Source organism: Amphiprion ocellaris, chromosome 21 (genome assembly GCF_022539595.1).
Source record: "Amphiprion ocellaris isolate individual 3 ecotype Okinawa chromosome 21, ASM2253959v1, whole genome shotgun sequence".
Taxonomy (NCBI): domain Eukaryota; kingdom Metazoa; phylum Chordata; class Actinopteri; family Pomacentridae; genus Amphiprion; species Amphiprion ocellaris.
Window position 1 is genome coordinate 24,489,152 of NC_072786.1, and position 27,108 is coordinate 24,516,259.

The following is a 27,108-nucleotide window of genomic DNA, read 5'->3' on the forward strand; positions in this document are numbered from 1 at the left end:
CAGTCATAGAGAAACCCCAGCATATAAACCCAGTACCTCTCAAAGCCATACAATTAATCCAAGTAAAGAGACAAAGTGATCAACAACAGTGTCAACATCAATCAATTAGAGACACTTCAAGGCTCCTGTCACAATTCTACTCACTGTGTGCCAAATTTTCACTGCAATGTAAAGTCCTACGGAAAGAGCACCACCGTTACGAGAGAAGAGAGAACACAGAAATGTTTTTTGTGCAGTTTGACATAGATATAACGCCAAATAATTTTTAAAAAGTAGAATTTCTTTGATTATTTATTTTAACAAAACTTGGGGGAAAAAAAGGATTCAACATGTGCAACATTTTTCAATGTGTCCACGGGTGTTACCTGGAAAAAAACCGAGGCCCCTCATACTATTGATATTAAACTATTTACATTTTTACCACCTCTAGAAGCTAGACATGTTTTTACACTTCTCTGCACCTACAAAGATACACTGCATGTCCAACAAAAACTCGCCACCTGGTTTTAACTAAGCAAATAGGTAAGAGCCTTCCATTGGATAATTACTGCAGTGATAAATATGTTTGAGCTGCAACAACTTATTGAACCCTGACTGATGCAGTGAGGAGCTTCTCATTTCTTAAACAACCATGTTGGAAGACACATCCTGTGGTCATGGAAAGATGTTAATCTGTTTCAGAAAGGTCAAATTATTAGCCTGCATCAAGCAAAGAAAACAACTAAGGATATTTTTGAAACTATTAAAATCAGGTTAAGAACCGTCCAACACATTATTAAAACCTGGAAGTCTTTCCAGGTGGTGGAACCATCAACTTCGAGGAACATTGTGGTCGGTCATGTGGTCTGATGAGTCCAGATTTACCCTGCTCCAAAGTGATGGGTGCCTCAGAGTAAGAAGAGAGGCAGGTGAAGTGATGCATTCGTCATCTCTTGAATGCCTACCGTACACACCTGTAGGCGCCGTGTTATGATCTGCGGTTGCTGCAGTTGGTCAGGTTCAAAGAATGAGGTCAGCCGACTACCTAAATATACTAAAAAATACTAGGTCTTTCGATCAGTGGAGTTTTCCTTCCCTGATGGCATGGGCATGTTCTAAGTTGATGATGCCAGGATTCATGGGGCTCACATTGTGAATGAGTGGATCAGGGAGCATGAGACATCATTTTCACACGTGGATTGGCCTCCACAGAGTCCAGACCTCAGCCCCACTGAGAATCTCTGGGATGTGCTGGAGAAGACTTTGCACAGCAGTCCGACTCTCCCATCATCAATTTAGAAGCCTGGCAGAAAATTAATGAAAATCTGGACAGAAATAAATGCTATGACTTTGCAGAAACGTATCGAAAGGATGCCACGATGAATGTGTGTCATTCTCAGAGTTAAAGGTGGTCCAACAAAATATTAGTGTCCTACTTTTTTTTTAGATGGGCAGTGTATTTCACCATGTTGAATGTATTTTCTAACAACTGACTGACACCTTATTCCTCTGTATACATTTGATCTGAGCTGCATTTATTTTGTTGCTCAAGTATATTTTATTGTCCTCTAGATCTTTGCTGCTGTGACCTCTATGTTCTGTGTAAACACAGCCTGCAGTTTCCTAGATTTTTGTCATGTGAATGTTGGTCACAGCTCAGTTGTGCTGAGCAGCATAGAATTTTTTTGTTTTTGCGTCATCTGGATTTAACTGAAACACGTAGGAATAAGTGATTTTGATTAAATATCAAAGCTTTACGCTTAGATTTTGGCATCACACATGATATATTGATAGACCTTTACACGTTTGAACTTCTGACAATTATTGCCTTTTCGTAGTTTTAGGCTCTGATAAAGTCTGTAATCTGCAAACACAAATTGAAAAAAGAAAATCAATGACATTGTCATTAAACATCTAAAACCAGATGAGCGATTGAATAACAAGGTGCAGTACAGCCTGTGTGGAATGTGGGTTGGGTTATCTTTGATATGTAGTCTCTGAATCATAACAAAACCATGGCAGTAGTTTTCCTTTCACTTTTATAATCACGAAGGCCCTGAAGTTAAAATTTCTTACGCAGTACACTTCAGTTTGCACGACCAGAAACATACATCAACAGCTTTGCAGCTTCATTAGACACTCTCAGGTATAGTAACCTTGTAATTCATTATTATAGTGCATTAATTTGTCCACACGAGACTATGGTTTCAATTCTACTGTCAAACAAAATTGTCGAAAACGATCACAAAGAACTTGGTGGACAGTCTAAAAAAGATATTTCTTAAGATTCATCATTTAAGGTAAACCCTAATTTCTTTCAACAGGCACAACAGTTGAGGTAAGAATGTTCTAAATTAATTTATACTGTTAAATGTGGTAGCAGATATTGCTGGTAAGAAGTGAAATGTTTTGCATTTTCAGGATTAAGTAACATTCAAGATCTTTATGTTCCACTAATTATTTAAAATCATTATTTGAATCCTTCAAGCTGAAATTATGAACACTTGCTCTGAAAAATTTGCATGCATAACCTTATATTGTATTACTATTTTTTTTTAATGCTCATGGGACTCGATTAATCAGCTACTGGATACTTTAAAATCAATTGTCTAGATATCACAGTTACTTCCATCAATATTAATGACATATTTATCAAGGCATGACTTCTGTACCTGTAAACTAAGACTAGAAATTTTGTTTACATCCAAACTTATCTGGGAAATGATATTAACATTTTATATTAGTCTAAAGTTACAAATAGAAATGTTATGAGCTAAAATTTTAAATGTAAAACTTTTGTTGACATTTATTTTTGCTTAAGTTAATAAATCAAATGGGTTGTGCTGCATATAGAAATGTGTTTGTTTTGATGAGTGTTGTTTACATGCTGTTAACCCCAGTCATGGACGCCTGTCTGGTCTATGGACATGAACATGCACAGTGCATTGGCATAGTTTTGTGTGGATCAGTGCAGGATACTTTGTTTCCCATTTCCAGAGCCAGTGCTGTGTACAACACCTGATTTCTTTTTGGCACAAACACAACGGACAGCCGGCGGCTGAGTGAAGATATTTACTGAATCTGAAAAAGACTGCCTTGGATTAGAATGTCTTTCATCTGGAGATTCCTTGGATTTGGAGGTTTATTGTTTTAACAATTATTAATCACACAACACTTCAGAGTAACACTGAATTGGTTCTTTGTGATGCAGTTTTTCCTCAAAGACCCTTCCAGTGAATCACTTTTTTTAACCTTGTTAATATGTCCATATGGTGTTTTATATGCTTTAGGACACATCATGAGTAAAATAAGCAGTCAACACTATGACTGAGCTTTTCTACCTTGAAATTGCAGAGTACTAATGATAGTCTCAAAAACACAGATTCAGACTGTCATATGTAACACACCAATCGTGTCAACTTGCAGGGTGAAACTCTCATTCTTCTGCTTCAAAACAGTTTTTTGACTCCAACTTGTATGGCTAAATTACTCCAATATTACAATTTGTCATTGTGTAGAGTGAAGTATCTTTAATGTCTGAGCAGCGTTGTAGCTCAGCTGGTGTGCTTAGGCTTCTATGACAAGGAAAGTGTGAGGATAGAAGGATGCAAAGACTTCATAGATCTGCACATTTTAGAGGATGCAACCAGTTGCATCTGTTATCTAAATTGAAAAATATATGAATCGATATGATTAGATGAGTTTTCAGGGGTTTAATCAATAATAATGACCAGAGAGGGACTTTAATTGTTTGCACTTATATGGATAAAAATAACAGATAATCACACATTATTTACTTGGAATGTGAGTTATACCTAACCTGACATGTGCATTTGGTTGATCAGTTTTAGGAGAAGAATGGAGAAGCATATCATGGGGGTGAGTGTTCAGGGTCTGCTGCTATACAAACTTATTTGGTAAAACTGCATTTCACAGTGCTATTTTGTATTTGCCTGCTTGTCAATATGCTACAAGCACATAAAATATGTGCAGGTTCTAAGTGCACACTAAGGACTACTTTAATCTTCTTTCTGAACAGTGACAAACGGAGAGACCTTCAGTATGTGAATGATTATCATCCTCCTAAAGAGGTCCAACATCTCAGAATTCTGCTTCATGGACCACCAGGTGCTGGCAAGTCCAGCTTCATCAACTCTGTGGACACTGCGTTACGAGGCAGAGTGGCAACTCGAGCTCTGGCAGAAGTTAATTCTGATGGGAGCTTCACCAAAAGAGTAGGAATAAAATTTGGTTGTATTGATCAATAAAGCAGAATGTATGTTTTTGTTTGTTCATCTCATATACTGTTAAAGTCTTCCATAAAAATACTAAAGTTCATAAATTACTTCAGTTATATTCCAAGTGTTTTTTAATGATATTTTTGACTACAGGAAGTAGTTACAGAATAAGAATTGACCAAATAGTCTTGATACAACTAGTGAGTAAAAAGAAAATGATAGCCTGTTTAGGATATATGGTATCGATGTCAGAGTAAGATTACTTATTAATTTACAGTACAGGACTTATAAAATCCAGAAAGGGAAACCAGGGAACTTTTACCCTTTTGTCTTCAATGACACTATGGGTCTGGAGAAGGGCTCTAATAGAGGAGTTGATGTGGACGACATCAAACTGGTCATGAAAGGACATGTAAAAGAAGGTTACAAGGTAAGAGAACTGCATATTTTAACCTACATCAGACATTATTAAGCAAATGCAGTGTGCACAAATGCAACCATTTGTGACTAGTTTCAATAACAAATACGTTAATTTTCACAGAAAAACATATCGGAAAATGTTAACATCAGTTTTTCTTTCCAGTTCGACCCCACCTCCAGGTTGTCTGAGAGTGACCCAGGCTACAACAAATCCCCTACTGTAGAAGATCAAGTTCACATTCTGGTTTGTGTTGTTTCTGCCTCTACACTGAGCATACTGGATACAAACACTGTGAACAAGATAAAGGAGGTCAGAGAAGCAGCCAGTGACAAAGGTGAGAGCAGGTGAAGCCGTGTTAATAGCAGCTATAGTTTCACAATTTAAAATATCTGAAAAATATGAAGGTAAATGACTGTGTTGGTATCTACTTAGCGCTGGCAGGGATTCCCCAAACTGCTGTTATCACTAAAATTGATGAAGAATTCCCTGAGATCAAAAAGGATATCAAGAATGTCTACAAGAGCATCCGCTTGAAGGAACATGTATGTTTCAAGGAGACATTTATTGAGCTTTTTGGGACGTTGCACATCAATGTAACATCAGGTTGACTGTAATTCAGATGTATATTTCAATACATCAGCACAACAACCTCATTTGGTAACTGTACACGTGTAATCTCAGTTAAAAGGATTTGACTAAATAATAAGTAGATAATCTGCATGTAAGTAGTTGTATATACCTATTTAGCACAAAAATCTAAAGTACATTGTTCCTAAATGTCAATGATGATATTTTTTTGAACTTAGGCGGAGAAACTGAGTGCATTGCTGGGTATCCCACTGAACTGCATCTTTGCGGTGAAGAACTACAGCTCAGAAATTGAGACAGATGATGACACCGATACACTGATACTGAGCGCACTGAGAAAGATCCTTGACTATGGAGGGGATTACCTGAATGACATAACATCTAAAACTACTGAGGCACATGTCGACATGCAAACGTTTCCATGATGACAGAAACTTCAAAGATGAAACCATTTTATGAAGAAACATTAAACATTGGGGACATGTATTTGTAATTGCAGTCAGTTACTTTTAAGGGACTTTCTGTGTTGTTTTTACTTTGCTATAATCAGAACAGCTTATTTCATCAGACTTTTGAATGCAATACTTTGCTGTTTTTATTTTCTCTATTTCACAAATCTGATTTTTTTTGCAATAATGTACAAATTAAATACAAATAACATGCATTTTATTAATCAAAAGTTTGAATAATATGTCGGTAACAAAGTACAGGCTAGATATCACATTTGTGTTGTTTATTGTATTGCTGAATGTGTCCACTGTAGTATAAATCACTGAAATCAAGTGTCTGAGTAAAAACGCTTAATCATTGTAAAATCATCTAAAAAACACTACTGCAACTTTAGATTTAAGAGACAGTATTCATCTGCTATTGAGGATTAGAAGTCACTGGGATGTCTCAGTTGTTTGGTTCATTAGACAGACTATAATGTTAAGGAGACACATTTCGGTGTTATGCATGTATGGTGGGAGTGGGACGGTTGAACTGACACCATGACTTTAATAAATATATTCATTTCAGGCAATGAAGACATAGAGTGTTTCTTTCATTATGATCAGTTATGTTGATTCAGGTCCTGCCTCATAGTCCTAGCTGCTGTTTGAAACCATGATTTTCTCAGACAGTGGAATTTCTTTGGCTTTCGTTGTCGCTGAATGTGAGGTTTTTTTTAACATTTACTGAAAAATACAAATGTGTAATCGTGAATTTGTAAATAAACATTTTAGCTCATTATTATGAAATATTACTTCATGCTACGTTTCATAATAACAAAGTTTACTGCAGGTCCTTTTCGTATAAATCGAACAATTTCACTTTTCATAACAATGATTTAGGCTGTAAATGAGCTCCAGTGGGTTGGACATGAATGCCAACAGGATTTTTTTTTTCATATTGATTGTTTTCTCACGTGTGAAGCATGGTTGGGCAAATGTCAAGACGTTTCAGGTGATGGCAGATTGGAATGAGTGTCACAAGGTGCAAACAGATGGATGATTTGTCAGCACAGTGCACAATAAAATCAAAATATTGGTGATGCACATAAAAATATCAGTAAAACACACACTCCCTGAACATGACTTTTAGCTGAACTGTAGCCAAGAACTTATATCCACTGATGAGTAAAAGTGAGTACAACTTCTAATCTGTCCTTCATCTAGACCAAACCATGGAAGGAGGAGCTGAACTGCATCTACTATGAGTTATAGGCAGCAGCAACACAGCTGCATACATTTTTGTTCTTTTACAATCTTACGTAATTTTTTTGTTATTTTCTTTGTACCAGACTATGTGCCCCATTAAAACCAATGAATGTTGTTTTAGGGTCAACATGGTGACAGAGAAACAGTTTACTGAAGTTTTTGGTTGAGTAAAATGAATGTTAAATGTGTTGGTGTGTCTACATTAAAGCTAAAGATGACATAGTAATCCAAAATATATATGGCATTTGCTTTAATGATGTCATTAAGTCACATTGAAGTACTTATATCATGTGGGATTTCATTTTAATATTGACAAAAATAACAAAGCAGTCATACTAAGGACTTTATTTGTGATATTAGTGTTTAAATTTCTCTCCATCTTTACTTTTAAATGTCTACCTCAAAGTTGTAGTTTCCAGCAAAAGACAGCACAGTAAATGGAAAGCATGTAGATCAATTTCATCTTAGTTTATGTATGTGGAATCACCACCACCAAAGTATAAAAAACTATCAACTGCATGTTTTGTCACTGTTGTGAGTGTTCAGAGGCTTGACTGTAATACAAATGTTTTAAGAGCAAAGAAAGTGCACCAGCTGTCTGGTTCTCATTAAATCTAATCAACTTTGAGACTGAAAACATCTTTGCATTTTAAAAAAAACATTGAATTTATTAACGTTTTTTAATAACTGCGAGTACATCAGTACATGAAAATTCAAAAGAGGAAAGTAAATGATTGAAATAAATTCCAGAAATTAATCAAAACTGCATTTAAATTGAAAAATGTTCCATACATTTTTTTTAGAGTTTGGTTATGCTGCATTTTTTTTCTTGGTTCAATATTTCTGCTGTTAATTAGAAATTGCAAATTTTGTGTACAACTTTATATTTGAATTTGACAAAACATTTGGCTCCATAAAATTCTGATAACATAAATCAGTTTATTGCAAGACCCAAACGTGAATGATATTATTTTCAAAAGTTTATATTTTCTACCTAACTGCTGCAGCAATACATACAAGCCTACCACTGCCCATAATTATATGGCATTAATATCATTTTATGTGACAAAAGTTACACAGACACATTGTGCTCCCCATATTTGGGCCTGCCAAAAAAAAATTGGGAAAATCTCAATCTAAACAATGCTCTTGGTGTGTTCTATCTTTATGTTCATGGCTATTCTATTCTATTATAAACTGCTATATTCATGTGTTTATACATATTTTTATTCCAAGATTTCCCCTTTTTGTCATCTTTAATGATGTAAATGTGTATTACAAATTGTATTTATGGGTGGCTGCATTTTAAGTAAACCTAATAATCGTCAATTAAGTGACATTCATTTAAATTGTACTAAGTCGTAGAGCTGATCTATGTTATTTGTTTACATCCCCCAAGTCTCTTTCAGTTCATATCTTCTGGCCTCTCCTGCATTTGAGAGGAACAGTACATTGGTCAGGTTACAAAGACCTCTCTTCTCCCTGTTCCCCTTCATGGCTCATGTTTGTGATCTACAGTTTGAAGTTTATTTTATCTCTGCACCCACTCGAGATGATTGGGATTAGAACATTAGCTAAATGCCCAAAATGTAGAAAGGAACCTTTACTGTTGCATTAATGGCTGTTCCCTTCCGATAATAATTGATTTATTTCTGCAAAAGGCTGCTGGGCTTTTGGCCAAAATGGGAGACGTGAATTCACCTTTGATGGGTTAGTTCAGCTTCCTTCATCATCAGTAATAGTGGAGTGATCCATTGCTGCTATTTTACTCAAATACATGTTTGATTTGAGAATTTAAAATAGCTTGTTGTGCTTTTTTCTAAAAATTAATTTACATTCCATTTATATATTCCTTTTGTTACTATCCATATACTTTGCTGCAGTTACATACATTTAAAGTGATCATCATGCAGATTTCCATAGGGCAGTTTCACGATTACAATACCCTCCACAGCACTGTTACTTATATTATCATGCAGATGGCAACACAGTGACAAATGCTATTTGTGCTTGCAGCTCCATCCTTAGCAGACATGCAGACACTTTCTCTGTTTTTACGAAGCCCTTCATAAAAGTTTTGGCACCATCTAGGTGATAATAAACACAGAAGGGCACAGCAAGTTGGGAAAATGTTAATGATGATGGTGGTGACCCTAACCTGCTGCACCTGAGACACTTAAAAGTCATTTTCCTGTCCTTTTTCATTTATTCTACAGTACTTTTTGATAAGATCTGTCATGCCTACATTCACTACTTGATATGATCAGTGTTGCACTTTGACTTAGAGTTGAAAAGTGACCTTTCTTATTTGGCCTGAGCCAGCTACAGACATTTAAAAGGGTTGGAAATGTCTCATGGTAGCATTTACCAGCTGTGAAAACTGCAGTCAGTCAGCCTGCCATGAGAGTATACAGAACAAAAATGTGTGTGACTTCAGAAGGACAGATGTGATAAAGCGGAAAATTGAGACAACTGAATGATTTAAACAATAATGTGCCATGATAAAAAAAGCAAGTCACACGTGAGAAGCTGGCTTAAGATTCTGTCTGAAGTTTTTACTATATGCCAATGTCAGATGTAAGACATTTTGATCGTTGTAAAATGTCTGAGCTCAATGTGAATCGTTCCAAGGGAGCAGTTTGGCAAAAGGTCAGTCTGCAATACTGAGCAGCAAAACTATGGCAAAAAGAAAGATTATGTGATGGTAATAAAGGCTGACAAGCAAGTGAGAAAGGGCAGAATAAAGCAGAGAAATGAAAAGAGTCCGACAGCACAGACAAAAATAGAATGAACCTTTGAGCGTTAAAGGAAATCACCACCTTTCACTGAACTGTTGCATGCTCTTAGTCCACCGATCAGTAAATTATAGAAGGTAACTTGGACACTGCAGTGTCTCGCCTGTAGTTTGTTTGAGTATGTGGTTTTCAGCATTTCCCAGAATGCCTTGCATCAATAACCCCCACAGAACATGCCTAAACTTGTTGCCCTCATCTCAAGCTCAATGACCAGTGCTGGGCCACTAAAGAACAAAAGGCGTGTATGCAGGTAAAACAGTCAAAAGTCAGTCAATACTTAGGTTTCACAGAAAATATTACATATGTTGAAGACTGTCATTTAACTATTGTTGCATGTAAAAATAAAATGATTGTCATCTAATACCCTTATCAACACGAACAAGACAACAAGAAAAACGCATGCACTTGAAATGACACATTGAGAATAGCTTTCATTTTACTCTATTTTTAGAATAGGCTGTATTATTAGAAATGTATGATTATGAATATGATTTTATTCTACTTAATTACATCATTAATATACTGACTACAACAAACTTATATTTAGATAACCTACACAATTAATCATGTGAAATGCAGTAATTGTTAGCTAAAAAGCTCACTTTACACTGTGGTAACAGACACTACATATTGCAGTAATTCAGTATACAGATACACTACTGGTCAAAAGTTTTAGAACGCCATAGTTTTTCTAGTTTTTAATTGAAATTCAAGTAGTTCAAGTCCAGTGAATAGCTTGAAATGGTACAAAGGTAAGTGGTGAACTGCCAGAGATTTAAAAAAAGATAAGGTTACCCAAAACTGAAAAATAATGTACATTTCAGAATGACACAAAAAGGCCTTTTTCAGTGAACAAGAAATGGGTTTACAACTTAAAGCTGTTCTGCAGCAATGGAGGTTGATCAAGCCTTGAAAGTTGGTGCTACCAAATCCTACAGGTGTCCCAAGGTGTTTCTGGATTATTTCCAACCCCCTCTGTCTGCATAAAAGTAGTGTTGGAACACACCGTGGCACCAAACCCTCCAGAGCATTATTAGAACAGTATTGTACTGCAGAAAGTGGTGTGTTGCTATGAAAATGTTGAGGAAAAGGCAATTAACAATCAAAGAGAGACAGACCATCATAACAATTAAAAATGTAGATCTTTCCTACAGAGAAATTGCAAAGAAAGTCAAAGTGTCAGTGAGTATAGTTTTCTTCACCATCAAAAGACACTGAGAGAAAGATGTCTGGAAGACCCAAAGCAACAATAGAATCAGAAGGCAAGTTTGTGAGAGTCAACAGCTTGGTGATAGGAGCTCACAGGACAACAGCTTCAAGCACAGCTTCATAGTGGTCGTAGTGAGAAATGTCAGTTTCAACTGTGAAGAGAAGACATGGAGTTGCAGGTTTGACAGGTGGAGTTGCAGCAAGAAAGTCATTGCTAAGATGTCAGAATAAGAAAAAGAGGCTTGTCTGGGCCATGAAACACCACCAACTTCATTTCTTTATTTGTTCTGTGCTTTCATTTCAGAGTAGAACGAGACATTAACATGCATAATTTCCAATAAAAAAATGGAAAAATTGGGGAGTTCTAAAACTTTAGAGCAGTAGTTTACATTTCTTGTCCTCTTCCTTTATTTCAGCGGCGGTGGGATAAGAAGTACCAAAAGAAATGGCACACAACTTAATGTTTTACACTTAATGCACATTTTGAGTTTTGTAACATCATGTTGTACAAGCTGGGCCAAAAAAACTCCTGTGGCTTCTGTGAATTTCTGGAAAGGTGCCTACTAAAAATAGCATTAACTGGAGAAAATGTTTGGAGGCCCACTACATGTGCATTTGTGCTTTTAAAAAAGTTTTACTGAGATAATGTCAGTGATGTCTAACACAACTTTAGCTAGCTGCAGTGTACTCGCCAGTGGCCAAAGCACAAAGCATGAAACTGAAAAAGCATCATCTGCTGAAAACAAATAAGTCTTCCCCAAACAGATATTATCGGATTAAGCTGTCAAGGAGCAAAAACCTGCAGTTAAAGAGCAATAAGAGGTCAATAAAGTTTAAATGTAACTCTAAAATGTGAAAACAGAACACTGCTGGAAATGATCCTCTGTGCCAAGTTTATTACTCTGAACAAAACAAATTGTTAAATAATTCATTCAGTTACAAGTTCTCTATTGGTTTGAGCTGTGAGGCGTCTTGATGTGGTTTGTTTGAGGTCCCAGCTGAACTCAAAGAATGTAATTTAAGTGGGTAATGGGGAGTGTAATGACACAGAAAGTCAAAAACCAAAAGAAAAATTGGATGAAACAAGAAGATTTCCTACAAGTGTTGCCTACCAGGATGTACTCCATCCCCTGCTTTTTCTTACAAAAGATAGTTGCAAAGTTTGCAGTTTTCCAACACAAGCCAGTTCCGCCTGTTTAGCTAATTAAGTGCACTTTCACAGGGGCACTAAAAATGGCATTTCTACACTAAATATAATAATAATTGTTCAAATGTGAGCACTTGGGTGACTGTTGCACACTTGGTGGTGTTCTGATTACACTTCCTGGTTTCCATTCAGCTTCCCAATCTTTTTTTGGGGGGGTGACTGAAGCAGATATGTGCTGGGAATACCCCAGGTCACAGTCCACACATGAATCTGCAGTCTTGGCATGTTATTCATCATAAGTCTGGCACTGATCAGGGAATCCAGAATGTCAGATTTGGCTTCTGTTCAGTGAAATCATTTCTTCAGTATGAAAACTAGATAATTAGAACATAATTAGTTCCACTTAGTTTATTTTCATCAATCGGATCACCAGTTTAACTAGCTCCACTGACAGTGCCTGGTAAAAGTATTTACCTCCCTTGGAAGTTTTCCCCTTTTGTGAACTCAAGTGGTCTCCATTTCACTTATTTTGTGACTTCTAGCACCAACTGACTGCACTTGTGTGGACCATGGTAAATCACTTTAAATAGGGTGGATACTTATGCAATCATTTATTCTGTATTTAATATTTAGAATTAACTGACATTAGCTTGTAGAAATCTGTTTTCACTTTTATAGGAGTGAGTCTATATTGCAAATTCCTGTCAAAGAAGCCAAATTCAAATGACCATTTTGAAATGTTGAAAAGCAATAAAAGGAGACAACTTCTAAGGGAGTGAAGACAAATCAAAAGCATCACTATAAGTAAGAAAGAATTAGAAGCAATTTTAGTTCAAAATGCAGCTTTGTTTCTATATTATAGAACTGCATTATTTCCAGGGACACAATAGCTCTCCGGGATTGTTTATTTGAAGAATTTCAGAACATGTGCAGTAGCTCTTAATCAGAAGTTAACAATCGAAAGAAATGTATTTTTAAAATTAAAGACACTTCCATATCCCTCTAATCATCTTGTATTTTTCTAAAAACTAGCTGCTAGTCTCAGCCTCCAGGTTATTAACTACTACCATAAAGTATTTTGAACTTTGATAACTGTAATTTTATTATCAGTGAGGCAGAAGGAATGCACTACAATATTCTTATAGATAAGCTTATATGTAGTGACAGCTTTTAACTGATAGCCTGCCCATAGAGTCCTGCACGTCATCTTTGATTTACTCAACTCTGTGTCAACAGTCCCCAGCAGTGCTCAAGGTTTGAACAACGTTTGGCGGATGGTTTTGTATCGTGAGGAACATTATGCAAACACTTGGGTCTTGGCCCTAGACAAAGTGTTTGCATGCAGGGCGGGACCCTGTCTGCTAAAAAGTGAACCCTCTCTCCCACCCCGATTTTTCGCGCTTTGGTACAGGTAATATTAGCGCCACTCACACTATTCCCCACCTCCTTCCATCGCCTCCCATCTGTCCGTTTTAGCCGCAGAGCTAATTACAGCCATCCGCAGCGACAAAGGCCCGGGTGATTAGGTCGAACATATTAATAGCGGGTTTCTTGGCGCAGGGTTTTCGACTTGACGCTGGTGTCACTGTGGGAGAAGAAGCCTCAGCTGGAAGTCAAAGATCGTCTATAAAGAAGACGAATCACTCATCTACAAACTCTTCGGTGTTCATTTTCAATGTACTTATAGTATATCGACCGTTTTTAGTCGTCAGAAAGGAACAGGACCAGTGGGTATTAATGTTAGTCTAAGTCGGGATTCAAATGTCCCAATTATTGCAAAGTAATAAGTTGAAACATAAGTTACAATGTTAATGATTTGTTAATTAGCATTAAACATACCTCGCTTGCGAATTATTCCCTGAATGCAAGACCACAGAGCATTCATTTTACACCTACTAATTTCCACATTGCACTGAATAGCGTTTAAATAAAGTTTTTGGAATGAAAGTTCTGTATGAAGCTCCATCTCTCCTTGAATTACATTTCAACTGTGCGTATATTATCCTAAACTGTTCTTTCTGGTAGAAAACACTATTTTAGGATTTTTCGCAAATAAAACGCCCAAAAATGCATCTTTCATAATCACGAGTCTTCCCGCTGCGATTTGTGGTTCTGCACACGAAAACAGCTAGAGAGTGAGACCTCTTTCATTTTTCCTCCTTCCTCAGGCTTGAGCAGAGCGCGCCGGTTGCCCCGCCAACACGTCTCTGCAGGCGTGGTCGTCCGAGAACGCCCATTGGTAGAAGCCCCGGCGCGCAGACGCTGAATGGCTAGAGCTGTATGACGAACCAATCACCAGGGCGCTGATTGGCTGATGAGAGCCAGCTGCCCGAGAGCGCCAGAAAACAAGCTTGAGCGGGTGATGCTCGAGTCACTGCGGTACAGTACAGAGTGTCCGCAAACCGGACTAGACGGAACCGGAGGGAGAGTGGAAGAAGAACTGCCCGCTTATTTTGAAGAGGAAAACAAGCTGCTATGTTGTTCTGAGGAAACTACGCGCTGACAAGTCTTTGAAACGGAACGCAAAGCCGCGGTGGGATATTTCATTCATTGCGGAGCTGAGAAAGGTGAGGTAATGGTGCTTTCCCTCCAGCGGTTTCCTGCTGTCTCTAACGCTGAGTAGTGGTATGCTGGTCAGCTGAGCTAGTTACCTTAGCTAAATAGCTAATTAACGCTAAATTAGCCTTATTGACTGTAAATATGTTATAGTGATATATTTAAACCCCTTCACAAGTTCAACCTTAGTTAAATCGACATGCTAATTTCTACCAATTTAAGCGAATTGGCCATTCCATAAGCGTATATCTTATTACAATTCATAATTAACGTAATTTACAGTCGCCATTTATTAATACATTTACCTCCTAACTTACCACACAGCTGCTGTTCAGTAGATTACTATAGGATTGCACTTTAACCACCGTAAACTGGGGACGTAAGACTGGACGTGATGCGCAGTTAGCCTGCTAAGAGCTAGTTAGCTGATGTTGTTTGCGCCAAATTCAGCTGGCCACTGAGGTCTGAGTTTTCTGCGCTGGTTACACCTTTCTTAACAACACGATTAGCCCGGCTGAGAATCTATTTTTGACTTTCTGTGCGCGGTTTTGTTTTGGACAGGTTGCAGTGTCCCAGATGGAAGCTGAATGCTTAGCCCTGAAAGACCTCTCAAGCCCCAGGAAACATTTCACGGTGGAGCCGGACGAGGATGGGGGCCAGAGTGAACAAAAGGTAGGCTAAGGTGGATACCTGCTTGATCTGAGGTGTGGCAGGTTTTGTCTGATGCTACTTAAAGAGGGCTGGTTAATCAGACTAATGTGGTGGCATGTTAACAGTGAGGTAAACTCAGAAGACAAGAGCTAATGCTAGGTTGGTTTTACCGCTCTAATCACTGTTTTCATAGCAGAAAGTATGTCTGTAGGCTATAAAAATGCTAAACAAGGCCCTGAAGTGTACAAAGCAGTGAGTTAGCTTGAAAAGGCTTGATTTCTTATCTAAATGTTTTACCTAACTTCATCAGCGTGCCTCAGGTCTCTCACTGTCCTAGAGTCAACATTCAGCTTCCTATAAAGGACCTTTTGACATAGATTTGGTTCATACAGTAGCCTATTTCACAAAATTACACAATGTTGCTTTGTAATATCATGTTTTGCTTAAAAATTGCCAGTTTTAAGTCCTTGAAATTTATAGTGTGAGCAAATGTTTGTGACCCCAGTACTGCAGAATCATTCATATGTTCTCTAATATTACATAACTGTCTATGTCACAGGAAAATATGTTTACAGAGAGGAGAAGATCCACGCCACTAAAATCTGCAGAGTCCGCCATGCCTGCTCTGCTAATGAACAGAAAAGGTGCTACCCCTGACCTGGCCCACATCACCCCAATCAAACACACCGCTCTGACTGAACCCTGGACACCCACAGCTAACCTGAAGATGCTGATCAGTGCAGCGAGCCCAGACATCCGGGACAGAGAGATGAAGAAGGTGCTGTTTAGACCAATAGAGAATGACAAAGACAAGCCAGTGAGCCCAGACACTGTGGTGGAGGATGCAGAGGTGGACGAGTCATGTCAGGTACTTCAGATGGGGAATTTTAATAGCTGCCAAAAGATGCTAAGGGCTACATTATGTTATTTCAAACGCACCTTTTTTGAAATGCTCTCTAAGATAGCTACCAAGACATTTTTTGAAGCTCTCGGTTTAACTCAAGTCTAAAATTGTTTTTTTTCTTGTTTATATGTCTTTAGAAACTGGAGGAATTTATTCCTGTTTAACATGTAAACTCTTAAAGAAGTGTTACAGAACAGCAATTTAAGGTTATTGACTGAGATGTGTGTCCTCATGTGATGTTACAAAATCATTAACTGTAACCCTTGATGATTGTGATGCAAAAGGTAACATGCTTTAGCAAGAAATGTCATAAAACATCTGGCTGAGTGCTTAACATGCATTTATCTGTCTGTGCAGTTTGACACTGTGGATGGAGAAGATGGAGAGAAAAAGCCAAGCAGGAAACAGAAGAGTCTGGGTCTGCTTTGCCAGAAGTTCCTGGCGCTTTACCCCGATTACCCACCACCTCACAGCCCCATCTGGATCTCACTGGATGAGGTGGCAAACAGTCTGGGTAAGAACCAGTGAAAGAGGGTGAATGGGAGAGATACTGATGGCCGTAATTAGTCCTAACTCGTGCTTGTGCTGCTATTTAAACACCTCATGGGTGAAGATAATGGAAGCAGCTAATCTGCGTTTCACAAGCATCGTAAAGTTTTATGTTGTTGCCTTTAGGGTGGTTGCTATGGAGACCTAGTTTTAATACAAACATGTTGCATAATATTTATTGGAGGGTTGCTGGGCTGAAAGGATCTTGAGAGCATCTTTAACACTGACCGTCTGATAGTTTGTTACTCACATGTGAGCATAGATTTTAGAGGAAAGTGTGTTTCATTTCTCCACTCTCACCCTGTCAGGAGTGGAGCGGCGGCGTATATACGACATCGTCAATGTTTTAGAGTCCCTAACGATTGTGGGCCGAATAGCCAAGAACAGCTACACTTGGTACGGCCGTCAGCGGCTGGAGGCCACGCTGGAGGAGCTGCAGCGGAGGGGTCGGCAGCAGGGATACCACCTCCAGATGGAGCTGACCATCGAAGCAGGGGGGATTGGAGTGGGCCGCGAGGATGACGGAGGAGAAGGAGAAGCTGGCAATGGTAATAAATGCATCAAGTGTAGAAATTAACAGCTTTGATCATGTAGAGTTAACATTACAAGAAAAGTGTGTGACTTTTCAGGTCATTTACCGTTGACTGCTTTAATAGCGGTGATAAAGGGGCTAAAGTTTATTGTAGCAATTGTTTGATAAGAGCATTTCTTAAATGCTGTTGCGTAAAGATTTAAGTGTAGGTTTCGTCGGAACTGCTGAAGATAATTTCTGCAGCTAAATAGAGCTTTAACCTCGCAGTAACAGATACTAGCCTGGTTTCCATAGTAACACTACCTCCCTGTACACTTACACAGCTTGTCATTAAGAGGGTGTTTGTTGACTTGACAATGTGGCCTTTGTGACAACAAGGTAGTTTACAAAGGTAAAGCCTGGTGACAGGCCTTGATATCCATGATGTGTTTAGTGTCTGTTGGTATGTGTAGATTGACTCCAGGTGATGTAATAATACATTTAGTGTCTGTCATCACAGCTGGAGAACAACTAACGGCTACAAGAACAGGCATTGGCTGGGCAGCTTAGTGCTAGAATCCCTTGGCTTGTGATCAGAGGACGTCATTGTTGAACAAGTTTGAAACATTCCACTTTAGCCCAGTATGAGTACACCAAGATGTTGCCCTAAGAATAGGAGTGCAGCTCATATGGGAGCTGGAATTTTGATACAATGCTATAAACATGGCATTAAAGGATATTTTATGTGGACATTCAGTGTCTTAAGATGCAACATATTTATAAATTATTGGATTCAGTTTCTTCCTATAGTGTTGGGTAAATCTCCAATTATGAACTTATATTTTATATGTAAATTAAAAAAACAAAGCTCAGCCTAACTATTTAATATAACTCAGATGTTTGTGCCATTAGCCACTAAAATAATCTAATTTCAGGCCTATTCATATATCCATTAAATTGTTGAGCAGTCGGATAGTGTTGTACAGTTGTGTTTGGCTAGAAAAATCCATTCTAGTAATTAAAATCTTAGAAAAATCTGAAATGACTGCAATAAAAGTTTTACTGTACCCAAAGTATGCAAATGAAAACGTCTGCTATATCAACAAGTTTTATGTTTCAGGCTGTATTTAACATGTCTAACATATTTTAGATCAAACTGTAAGTCGCTCTTGAAAGGTGTGTTTGACAAGTTGCAGATACTTACAAAATTAAGTGACAGTTTTGGTGCATGTTATTTGTTATAATATGTAATTACATAGTGCTACAATGACTCAGTTTTACTTCTGGTCAAAAAAGTAGCATTGCATACTGCTTGTACCTACTGTATGTACATTATATATGTCTTATGTGTGTTTTTGCAGCTGGTTGCAACAGGAAAGACAAATCTCTGCGCATCATGAGCCAGAAGTTTGTTATGCTTTTCCTGGTGTCCAAAACTCAGACTGTCACCCTGGATGCAGCAGCAAAGATCCTCATCGAGGAGAGTCAGGACTCATCAAGTCACAGCAAATACAAGAGTAAGACAACCAACAGAACAGCAACATGTCCTGTTACACAGCCATCAGTCTGCTTTATGGATTGTAAAATCGTTTTTCTTCTGTTTCATCAAAATAAAACATTTCATCTCTGCATCTTCAGCAAAAGTGCGGCGCCTGTACGACATCGCAAATGTGCTGACCAGCCTGGGCCTCATAAAGAAGGTTCATGTCAGAGAGGAGAGAGGCAGGAAACCAGCCTTCAAGTGGCTCGGCCCGGTTAAATTCAACAGCTCTGGAAACGCTGGTGAGAATTAAAGTCAACAAAAGTTACTGAACCTGAAGACATTTGTACAATGTTTCTAAGACTCTTGGTTTATCATGTCTCTCTAAGGTGTTTTGTATAAAAGAGTCATCATTGCGCTTATGTCAACTCAGTTCTCATGCACCTCACTATCATCGTCTGTAGGAAACACTTTGAATGTAGCAGCCATCGCTCCACCTGAACCCACACAGCCAGTAACAGGCCAGGACCTCAGAAAAGCAAAGATGGCACGTCATGCCTCCTTCAACATCACACCAACTTCTGTTGCCATCCAGCGGCAGGTCAGCTCTGCTCCCAGCAGCCCACGACGTGAACTAACGGGTAAGAGACACTCTCAGGTTTTAAATTTGAATGCTGTACATGTCATTGTTTGTTCTGTAAAACAGAAAAGTTAATTACATGAGATTATTTTGAATACTGTTCTGATAGTTTTGTTCCTCACACCACAGGTCTGCCAAACCAGCCTGTGGACTATTCCAGAAAGATGATCAAGAACAGCACAGTTTGTCAACTGCAGTTTGAAAACAGCACTGAGTGAGTTAAAACCAAGACACACACAGATACTCAACACTCTCTGTAATAACGCTCACATTCACTGGGTTTCATTTTATCTGCAGTCATTCACCACAGATTTACTGCCAAAGAATTTACAGCAAGCAGTAGCTCTTTCTGCTAACCTTTGCCAGCACAGACTATCAGTATTATTGATGAAGAGAATCCACATCAGCTGCCTGCAACAAGGTTAAAGGATCCTTTTTCATCTCAGGCAGAACAATTTTCTAGCTAAGGTTGCACAGTTACAGCCAAATGTATACAAATGTTTGTATACATTAGACATTGAAAGCTATTTCTTTTGTCAAGTGAAGACATTATAAGATGCTATGACCCTTCCCTCACTGAATATTGTTTTAATCTTCTATGTTCCATAATATTTTACACTGAGTGCCGGTGTTTATACTGGCCGATGCGTTCAGCTTTAGGCTGCATGTAACAGGATCTGACGGCTGTGGATATGAATAGTTTGTCTCTTGTGAGTGTATGTGTTGGCTCCATAGATGGAGTACACAGTAGTTCTTGTTATTTCCCATTATGTGGTTGGCCTGCTTGGGGTCACATCTCTGCTGCCTCAAGGCTGTGGCTGTTAAGTGTTTTTTGGGGGATAAAGATAATAAAACATGGAAGTGTGTTTTGAAAAGGAATATTTTAGACGTGGGGCTAGGAAAAAAATGCACCGGGGGCAGTGGTAGGCCACAGGATAAGAGCTGAAGGTTTATGGCTGGTAGGTGGCCAGTTTAAAGTCTGCACATCAGCCAGTGAGATCATAGGGACATATAGTCACTTTTCTAACATAGGACCTTTCCCAAGGATTTAGTGAATGTAGTCTTTGCTGAAATCATATTTTGGGGAGCTGAACGCTGCATGTCAGTCAAATACAAGACTCACAGCTGCTACATTTTTGTTAAATGCCATTTTTGTAAATGTGGCTGGTATTACTACCAGTACCAGATTCAGACAGTGACTGATGTTATGACATGAAGTCAGTGTGAAGCAGTATTATATACGTTTATCACACCGCAGAAAACTGTTATAAACTACCCAGCCAAATCTGAATCCTTAAAAAGGTCAGGTAAAATAAAATTAGGTTTCAAAATGGTAAAAAAGAAAAAAGGGCAGTACTCTCTGCTCTGAAAAGCTTGGGGTGTGTCCACTGAAGGCACTGATGGACAGCTTTCACAGCAACCAAATGAGCCGTACTCAATGCAAACAGCAGTTAGTTTTAACCGCACCAAACAAGGGAGATGTGAAATGACAAATGTGCACTGCCAGCAGTGAAACTGGCTAAAGATATCTGCGTGAAGGGAGGGAGATAGTCGGCATTTACTACTAACAGAAGATTATTCATAAATCCCAGTTGTTTCTGATGAAAGTTAGAAAACTATCCCAGTGTAAAATGGTCACTGCAGACATGGTTTGGTGGTAATTCTTGAAATAGGCCATACACACACACACACACACACACACAAACTACTGTCATTTAGCTTTCAATGTATGGATGTGGTGGAAACAAACAGGAATAAATTAAGGAGACTGAGTTTCTGAGTATAGTTTCTATGGTTCCTCAATTACTGTAGCTATTTAAAAGCTGTGATTGTGAAATAGTTTTTCAGGCAGAGTCCAGGAGATAGCTGGGCGAGAAACATGTTTGCTGGGAACTTTCCACTCGATTGACCACTCCTGCTTTTAATGTCATCTCAAAATAAGCTTCCAGATCAGATTTGGCTTAAATTAAAGCTACATGCTTTAGACCAAATGTAACTAAAGCACAGAATTGAAACTTTAGCTCAATAATTGACTAATTTGTTGCCTTTTTTTGTTTCTTTTCAGAAACCATCCCAGCAGCAGCAGCGCCCTTCCCCTATCCTCCACCCGTCCCACCCTTCTGGCACCTCACCCCCACCCAGAGCCCCTTTTCACCTCTTCCCCGTCTCCCCATTGTATGGCCTACCTGCCCAGCCTGTCCCAGCCCTCTGTTGTCATGCTGTTCAGGACACCAGACAAGCTCGACCAGGTTCCTGAAGGACAGAGGTCACCCAGGCTGGAGTCTGTGGAGGGGAGGAAGAGAAAGAGGGATGGAAGTGACGAGGAGGAGACGCTGGTGAAAAAGCAGGGAATGTCTGGGTTAGAGGACTGTCACAAGGTGAGAAGCTGTTCTATGATGATATGTCTAAATATTTAATAGAAAGGATGAAGTCATCATTAATCTTTGTTCTTGTCCCAGTGAAAATTGACTAGTTACAACATCATTATTTGGTTGAGTGCAGCAGTATGATTGCATGTTTTTTTCTCTCGTAGTTTTGAATCCACAATCAGAAGATCCTGTTAGCAATTATGAATAGCAGACAGTTAAATGGAAAATATTAAATACGACATGCTCGCTGATCAGTATAACTAACCTCTGGTGTAATTACAGAATTCTCATATTGATGATGTATGGGATATTTGATAATTGGAAAACCTTGTGCAATTAATCAGGCTACATAATCCTAGTAATTGGAAAGTCCCATTCCACATAAGATGGTCTTTCCAAAGGTAGATTTGGAAAGTAGACTGTAATGACTGCACTTCTACATCAGGAAAATCACTTGGCACAAGTTAACATCAGTCATTGGAAGTGAAGACTGTCCATCAGCACAGTAATCATCTGTGAGCATTAATTGCAATGCAGACTTTTAAGAGAACAATATCAAATGTACATCCCTTAAGCACTGCAATAAAATGATTTATTTGGGTATCTGTGTTCTATTTCCATCAGCTTTTGCAGGTTAATTTATTCCTAGTGTTTGTTTCTCGTTGCAGATGAGAGCTGGACCTCACAGGGAAGCGGCAGAGCGTTCACAGACCAGTAACACCAGGACTTCCCCCAGTCGCCCAGCAGGCCTCACCAGAGAGCAGCTGTTCAGTGACAACAGCAGCAGTGAGCAAGCTCAACCATCACACTACCTCTATGTACCCAACAATGCAGGTAATGGGCTTTCTAAAGTACAACCTAACTGTTTAGGTTGGATTTAGCAGAACGCAGAGTCGGATGTTAAATATATCATGTGCTATTAGTGGAAACATGGCTTTCATGGTAGAAGATAAAGAGTAAGAGTGTCTGTGTTTATCAAATAAACATGTTCAAGTCTAAAAAGTACGAAGGAAAAACACCAAGGACTCGCAGCACTGATCTGCACCCTCATATTTAGTTGAAATCAATAAAGTGGTATAAAATGATTTAATTACAATTTAAAGTGAGTGGATATTCTAACAATGTTGACATTCTTTAGAAAATGCATTAGAGAACACAGGACTACTGTGTGAAGCATTTCTCTTCTCACTTTCTGTGCAATATTACTTAAAGTATAGAAAAATATACTTTTACTACCTGATGTTTCAAAAAATGATTAATACGAGTAGTAAAAATGAAATCCACAGCACCTCTCACCAGGCCTCCTCTCCTTTCTTATCCAGGACTAAACAACCTCAACTTCCTCCTCTCAGCTGGACAGCAACCAGCCAGTCTCACACTTCCTCCCAGCGGTGTTCCCACTTTGGCACTACCTTATGTCCTGGTGCCCTCTGCTGCCCTCTCCCACTATCCCCTGGTGACCAGCAGTCTGCAACAGCAAGGCTCTGATGCTCACACCAAACTGAGCTTCAGCCTGCCTGCCATGATGTCACCTGCCCACTTTATGGTTGGGCCGGCACCTTACAGTGTGGCAGCAGCGGCATCGGATCTCAGCAGGTCGCCGGTTCCATTGCCGTCTACTCCAGAACAGAGCAGGCTTTATGTGTCAGCGGCCAGCACGCCACGTTCTCCCTCAGGACCTCGACAGACTGTCAGCATCAACACACCAGAACCACTGGTAATAATTAACTGGACTGTTGGTTGCTCACGCATGCACACATCTGTCTGCTCTACAAAACGTATTAACATCAACATAATTGGCCTTCATCGTGATATATGACCTTTCTGGTATCAGGCACTTGCAAAATGCCACAACCACAGCTTGACATGAGAGCCACTGCAGCATCTGTTCTGTGGAAGGTTTCCCCTCATTTACTCATCAGAGACACTTTTGGTGTGTCACAGCTGATTAATCTCCAGCTTGTTAAATAGGGATCAATGTCCTTGTCTGCAAAGACCAATATAGCTCTGCTGGTATTGCTCATCTGAAACAGAGTAGTTTGATGTGTTGCTGGATGACAAATTAATGCAGCATTATAAACAATAGAACAAGTCAGTGACTGTGTTGTGATGAGCCATTAATCAAGGCAGGCCTCTTCCCCACCCAGTTTCCCTTCCAATATGATATACTTTAATACTTTAGCCTTTCCTTGTAGAGCTAAAATGATTTGGTTAGTGGACTGAAAACTGGCAACGGTCCAATTTATAATGAATAAAGTTAAAGCGGTTAACTTTCACAGGTTCATGTATGAGTATAATGTTTTCTGCTTTTTTTATTTTCAAAATCTCACATATTGCACCTTAAAACTTCCCAAAGTCCATCTGGATTTTGCATTTGTTTATAGTATTTTAAAGTAACCTGGTCATGGTCTTGTGAAGGTGTGAGCTAAGACCAGATTTGCCCTTCTAGAGCATACAGCTAAAGTTTTTAAATTTGGATATTGAACCAAAGAAACCCGAGTCACACCCTCATGGTGTCTGCTATGCAATGAAATGTAATAAGGCCAATGTGATTAGCACAGGACTAGAAAGCAGTGTTCTCAAAAAAATGCTAAGTAATGTAAATGTTCTCAAAACTTACATTACTGTCTTGTTCTCTCTTCACAGACTCCACATACTCCTAAAGAAGCCACAGTGTCTTCTTCAAAGGCTTTCTTCCAAACCCCAGGCACTCTGGGAAATGTAGTCAGTGCTGCACCAGCTGCACGAAAAAGAGGTTCGGCACAGAGAAGACTGGACATTGGCCACCCTCCAGCCACATGAAGAGACTAGAACATGCTGTCTTGACACTCAGGCGCTGACCCTGAAATGGAAAAATATGATTTCAAACCTTTGGTGCTTTATTTTCATACTGTTAAATTTAAAAGATGACTGCGATATGGTTTGAAAGCAGATATGTTGAAGTGTCTCACATTTTGCTAATGACTGTCAGTTTTAACTAAATTAACTTGTTATTAGTCTGCAATGTTAACAGTTTAAAAGTGCCTCATGGTTAAAGGATGGGACACTAAATTTCAGAGTGAACGATGAAGCAGTATTGCCAGTGTAACAGTGCCCTCCTGTGGTGGGAGTCGGTCACTGTTGTGTGTTGCATTTCAGCCTTAATTTTCCCTCCCAGATATGATCAAGGTACCCAATTCCCCACTGTTTGTGCATTATATCCCAATCGCTATTTATATTTTAGCTAATATATGTTGATTACAGGGACTGTAATGGAGAGTTAACGTTTCTTTTAGCACTACGTGACGAATGTATGTTGTCTAATCTTGAAGTAATTGTTTTTAATTGGCCCCTTCAGATTTTGTTGCATTATCAAAGTGTGATAGGAAATCTGTTAGCTGCTGAACACCAATTTGCAAAAGTAGTAGGACAATCCTCCCGTAGCTCATTTCAAAAACATTACTGTGAGGAAAAGAAATCACTAAAGCCTTAAATGTTTACAACCAGAGAATTATCTAAAGGAACAGTTCTTTGATTTCTTGATGCACAACAGATGCATTAATTTACTCATCAGGAACATGGATATTACTGGTGCTGTGTGCTTTTACTGGGAATGAATAACCATAGTGCTTTATGGTTGTACACCAAGCCCTGGTATTGTTTTTGATGACTAAAAGACAATGTGACAATGCTCTCAGGTACTTGAATACTAGTGACTAGAATGGGAGTTTGGAGAAATATCAGAGTACTGTAAAGCTGCTTCCCTTCATTTGTCCAGGGAAATTAGACTGAGCTTATGTTTGTTTTCTTTGCACTCTTTCACATTCAAACAGTCCAGCACATTGGGGAGGTACCCATGTGCTGTTGGAAGTTAAGTGCCTTGCTTAAAGGCACCTTATTGAGAGAAGAGTGCTGTAGCCTCAAAACAGATTTTCTCAGGTTGTCCAAGAATTTACATCAATGACCTTCTAGTCATGAGCCCATTATTTTGCCTTTGGACTACTCAGCTAAAATACTGGTGCTTTGTACAGCAATCATTCAGGAGAGCTTAGCTATGTCACGCCAAAGGATGTACAGATACTTCACTGACCAGTGGATGTGGAGTCAGAAATGTAAAGTCAGTTATTTTTTTTTCCATTGTATTCATAGTGTCATTTATAACTTTTACAGGCAGAATGTTAATGCTGCTTTCCTGTTACATAATAATTGTTGCACTGTAAGTTTTAGTAGTTACGTCCACTGAAAACCTGTTGTTCTTTCCTCACTGTAGCTCACTCTGTAATTCTGTAGGGTTTTTTTCCTGTGAAACTTCCACAAACTATTAAAAACTGTATGGTGCTGACGAGTATTGTATTGTGATTTAATTTGCATAATTTGTAACCGTACTTACACAGCACACATCTCATTTTTTTTTTAAAAATACATATTGCCTCTTCAGTTGATTTTGTGCACGAATGAAAGAAAAGAATGTTTTAATAATTACAGTATACATACTACTAAACATTTGAGGGGAAAAAAGTGTTGACAGATTTACAGATGGCTTCAGTTTACCAACTTAGAAATGTGCAGATGCCACAAATGATTCAAAGACTCATTCAAACCGGCCCAGCAGATGGAAACCAGTGATGCTCGTGTGGTCAGATGGCACACTTCATCTGTAACATAACTTATTGTTGCAAACTGCACACTTGAACACAAGACGGATCTGATGATCAGGCATCATAACAAGTGCTATTATAAACAATGATTCAAATGTCAGAAAGACAGCAAAAAGGTGTTTAAAACTCAAGCTGCACATGAAATAAACACATCTGTATGGTGACGTTACATTTAGGATGGATTTAGAATTCCACTGCAACGCATCAAGTGTGATCTCAGGGTCACATCAGGCTGACTGAGTCACAATTAAAACACATACACACCATCTGTCGGAGGAGATAAACATCGAGTTATCAAAGCTTTATATCAGCAGTAAAAGTGAGCTGAGGGAGCTGCCAATGGATGTCTGTGGCCCCTGTGAGCCATTTATGACACTAAACCTTAGCAGATGGAACAATTAACTTTATATAGACAGATAGTTTAGCCAAGTATTAGCTGTGTCCAAAAAAACACTTCGATGAAAACTCAACACTGTACCTGAGGCAAAACGAAACAATTAGCTTTCAAATATATACCTCTACAACTGGTTTTCCTGCCACGCTGATCAGTGTTGTCATAGGAACTGAAACTATTACTACATCAGACACCATTACTACTGCTGCTGTCTGTTCCACTGATACCCACTGATCCTCTAAACCCATGCTAGGAATGTTGGTATTATCGTTGATCCACATTAACTCTGCGGTGAAAAGATGGTAGTAATAGCTTAGAAATACTACCAAATAGAAACCCA

At 38.8% G+C, this 27,108-nt stretch overlaps 2 protein-coding genes across 5 annotated transcripts; both read left to right on the forward strand.

Moving 5' to 3' along the window:
• Positions 1-1,995: 1,995 nt before the first annotated feature.
• LOC111565785 (interferon-induced protein 44-like) lies at positions 1,996-6,250 on the forward strand. Of its 3 annotated transcripts, XM_023266022.3 has the most exons (9): positions 2,006-2,125; positions 2,304-2,317; positions 2,977-3,119; positions 3,825-3,858; positions 4,019-4,214; positions 4,495-4,647; positions 4,801-4,972; positions 5,071-5,180; positions 5,445-6,250. In XM_023266022.3, exons 3-9 carry the CDS (start codon positions 3,086-3,088, stop codon positions 5,649-5,651), a joined length of 906 nt encoding a protein of 301 aa, XP_023121790.1. In that variant the 5' UTR covers positions 2,006-2,125; positions 2,304-2,317; positions 2,977-3,085; the 3' UTR covers positions 5,652-6,250. The 3 variants fall into 3 exon arrangements, with proteins under 3 accessions (XP_035802213.1, XP_023121790.1, XP_054862321.1); XM_035946320.2 differs by lacking the exon at positions 2,304-2,317 and having other exon boundaries at positions 1,996-2,125; XM_055006346.1 differs by lacking the exons at positions 2,006-2,125; positions 2,304-2,317 and having other exon boundaries at positions 2,329-3,119.
• An 8,188-nt stretch (positions 6,251-14,438) lies between these two features.
• e2f7 (E2F transcription factor 7) lies at positions 14,439-26,058 on the forward strand. Of its 2 annotated transcripts, none has more exons than XM_055006277.1 (13): positions 14,439-14,649; positions 15,195-15,305; positions 15,844-16,152; positions 16,546-16,702; positions 17,046-17,285; positions 18,610-18,765; positions 18,887-19,030; positions 19,193-19,369; positions 19,498-19,582; positions 21,434-21,746; positions 22,406-22,571; positions 23,060-23,454; positions 24,384-26,058. In XM_055006277.1, exons 2-13 carry the CDS (start codon positions 15,210-15,212, stop codon positions 24,537-24,539), a joined length of 2,394 nt encoding a protein of 797 aa, XP_054862252.1. In that variant the 5' UTR covers positions 14,439-14,649; positions 15,195-15,209; the 3' UTR covers positions 24,540-26,058. The 2 variants fall into 2 exon arrangements, with proteins under 2 accessions (XP_054862252.1, XP_023121791.1); XM_023266023.3 differs by having other exon boundaries at positions 14,439-14,644.
• The last annotated feature ends 1,050 nt before the right edge of the window (positions 26,059-27,108 follow it).

What these genes read in the sequence shown, in the direction of transcription:
- e2f7 (XM_055006277.1), top strand. Translation starts at nt 15,210, where the DNA reads ATGGAAGCTGAATGCTTAGCCCTGAAAGACCTCTCAAGCCCCAGGAAA. An exon ending in TGAGGTGGCAAACAGTCTGG is followed by an intron (nt 16,703 to 17,045) that starts GTAAGAACCAGT and finishes TCACCCTGTCAG; the next exon opens with GAGTGGAGCGGCGGCGTATA. An exon ending in GGTTAGAGGACTGTCACAAG is followed by an intron (nt 21,747 to 22,405) that starts GTGAGAAGCTGT and finishes TTCTCGTTGCAG; the next exon opens with ATGAGAGCTGGACCTCACAG.
- LOC111565785 (XM_035946320.2), top strand. Translation starts at nt 3,086, where the DNA reads ATGTCTTTCATCTGGAGATTCCTTGGATTTGGAG. An exon ending in GAGATTCCTTGGATTTGGAG is followed by an intron (nt 3,120 to 3,824) that starts GTTTATTGTTTT and finishes TTGGTTGATCAG; the next exon opens with TTTTAGGAGAAGAATGGAGA. An exon ending in ATGGGAGCTTCACCAAAAGA is followed by an intron (nt 4,215 to 4,494) that starts GTAGGAATAAAA and finishes ATTAATTTACAG; the next exon opens with TACAGGACTTATAAAATCCA.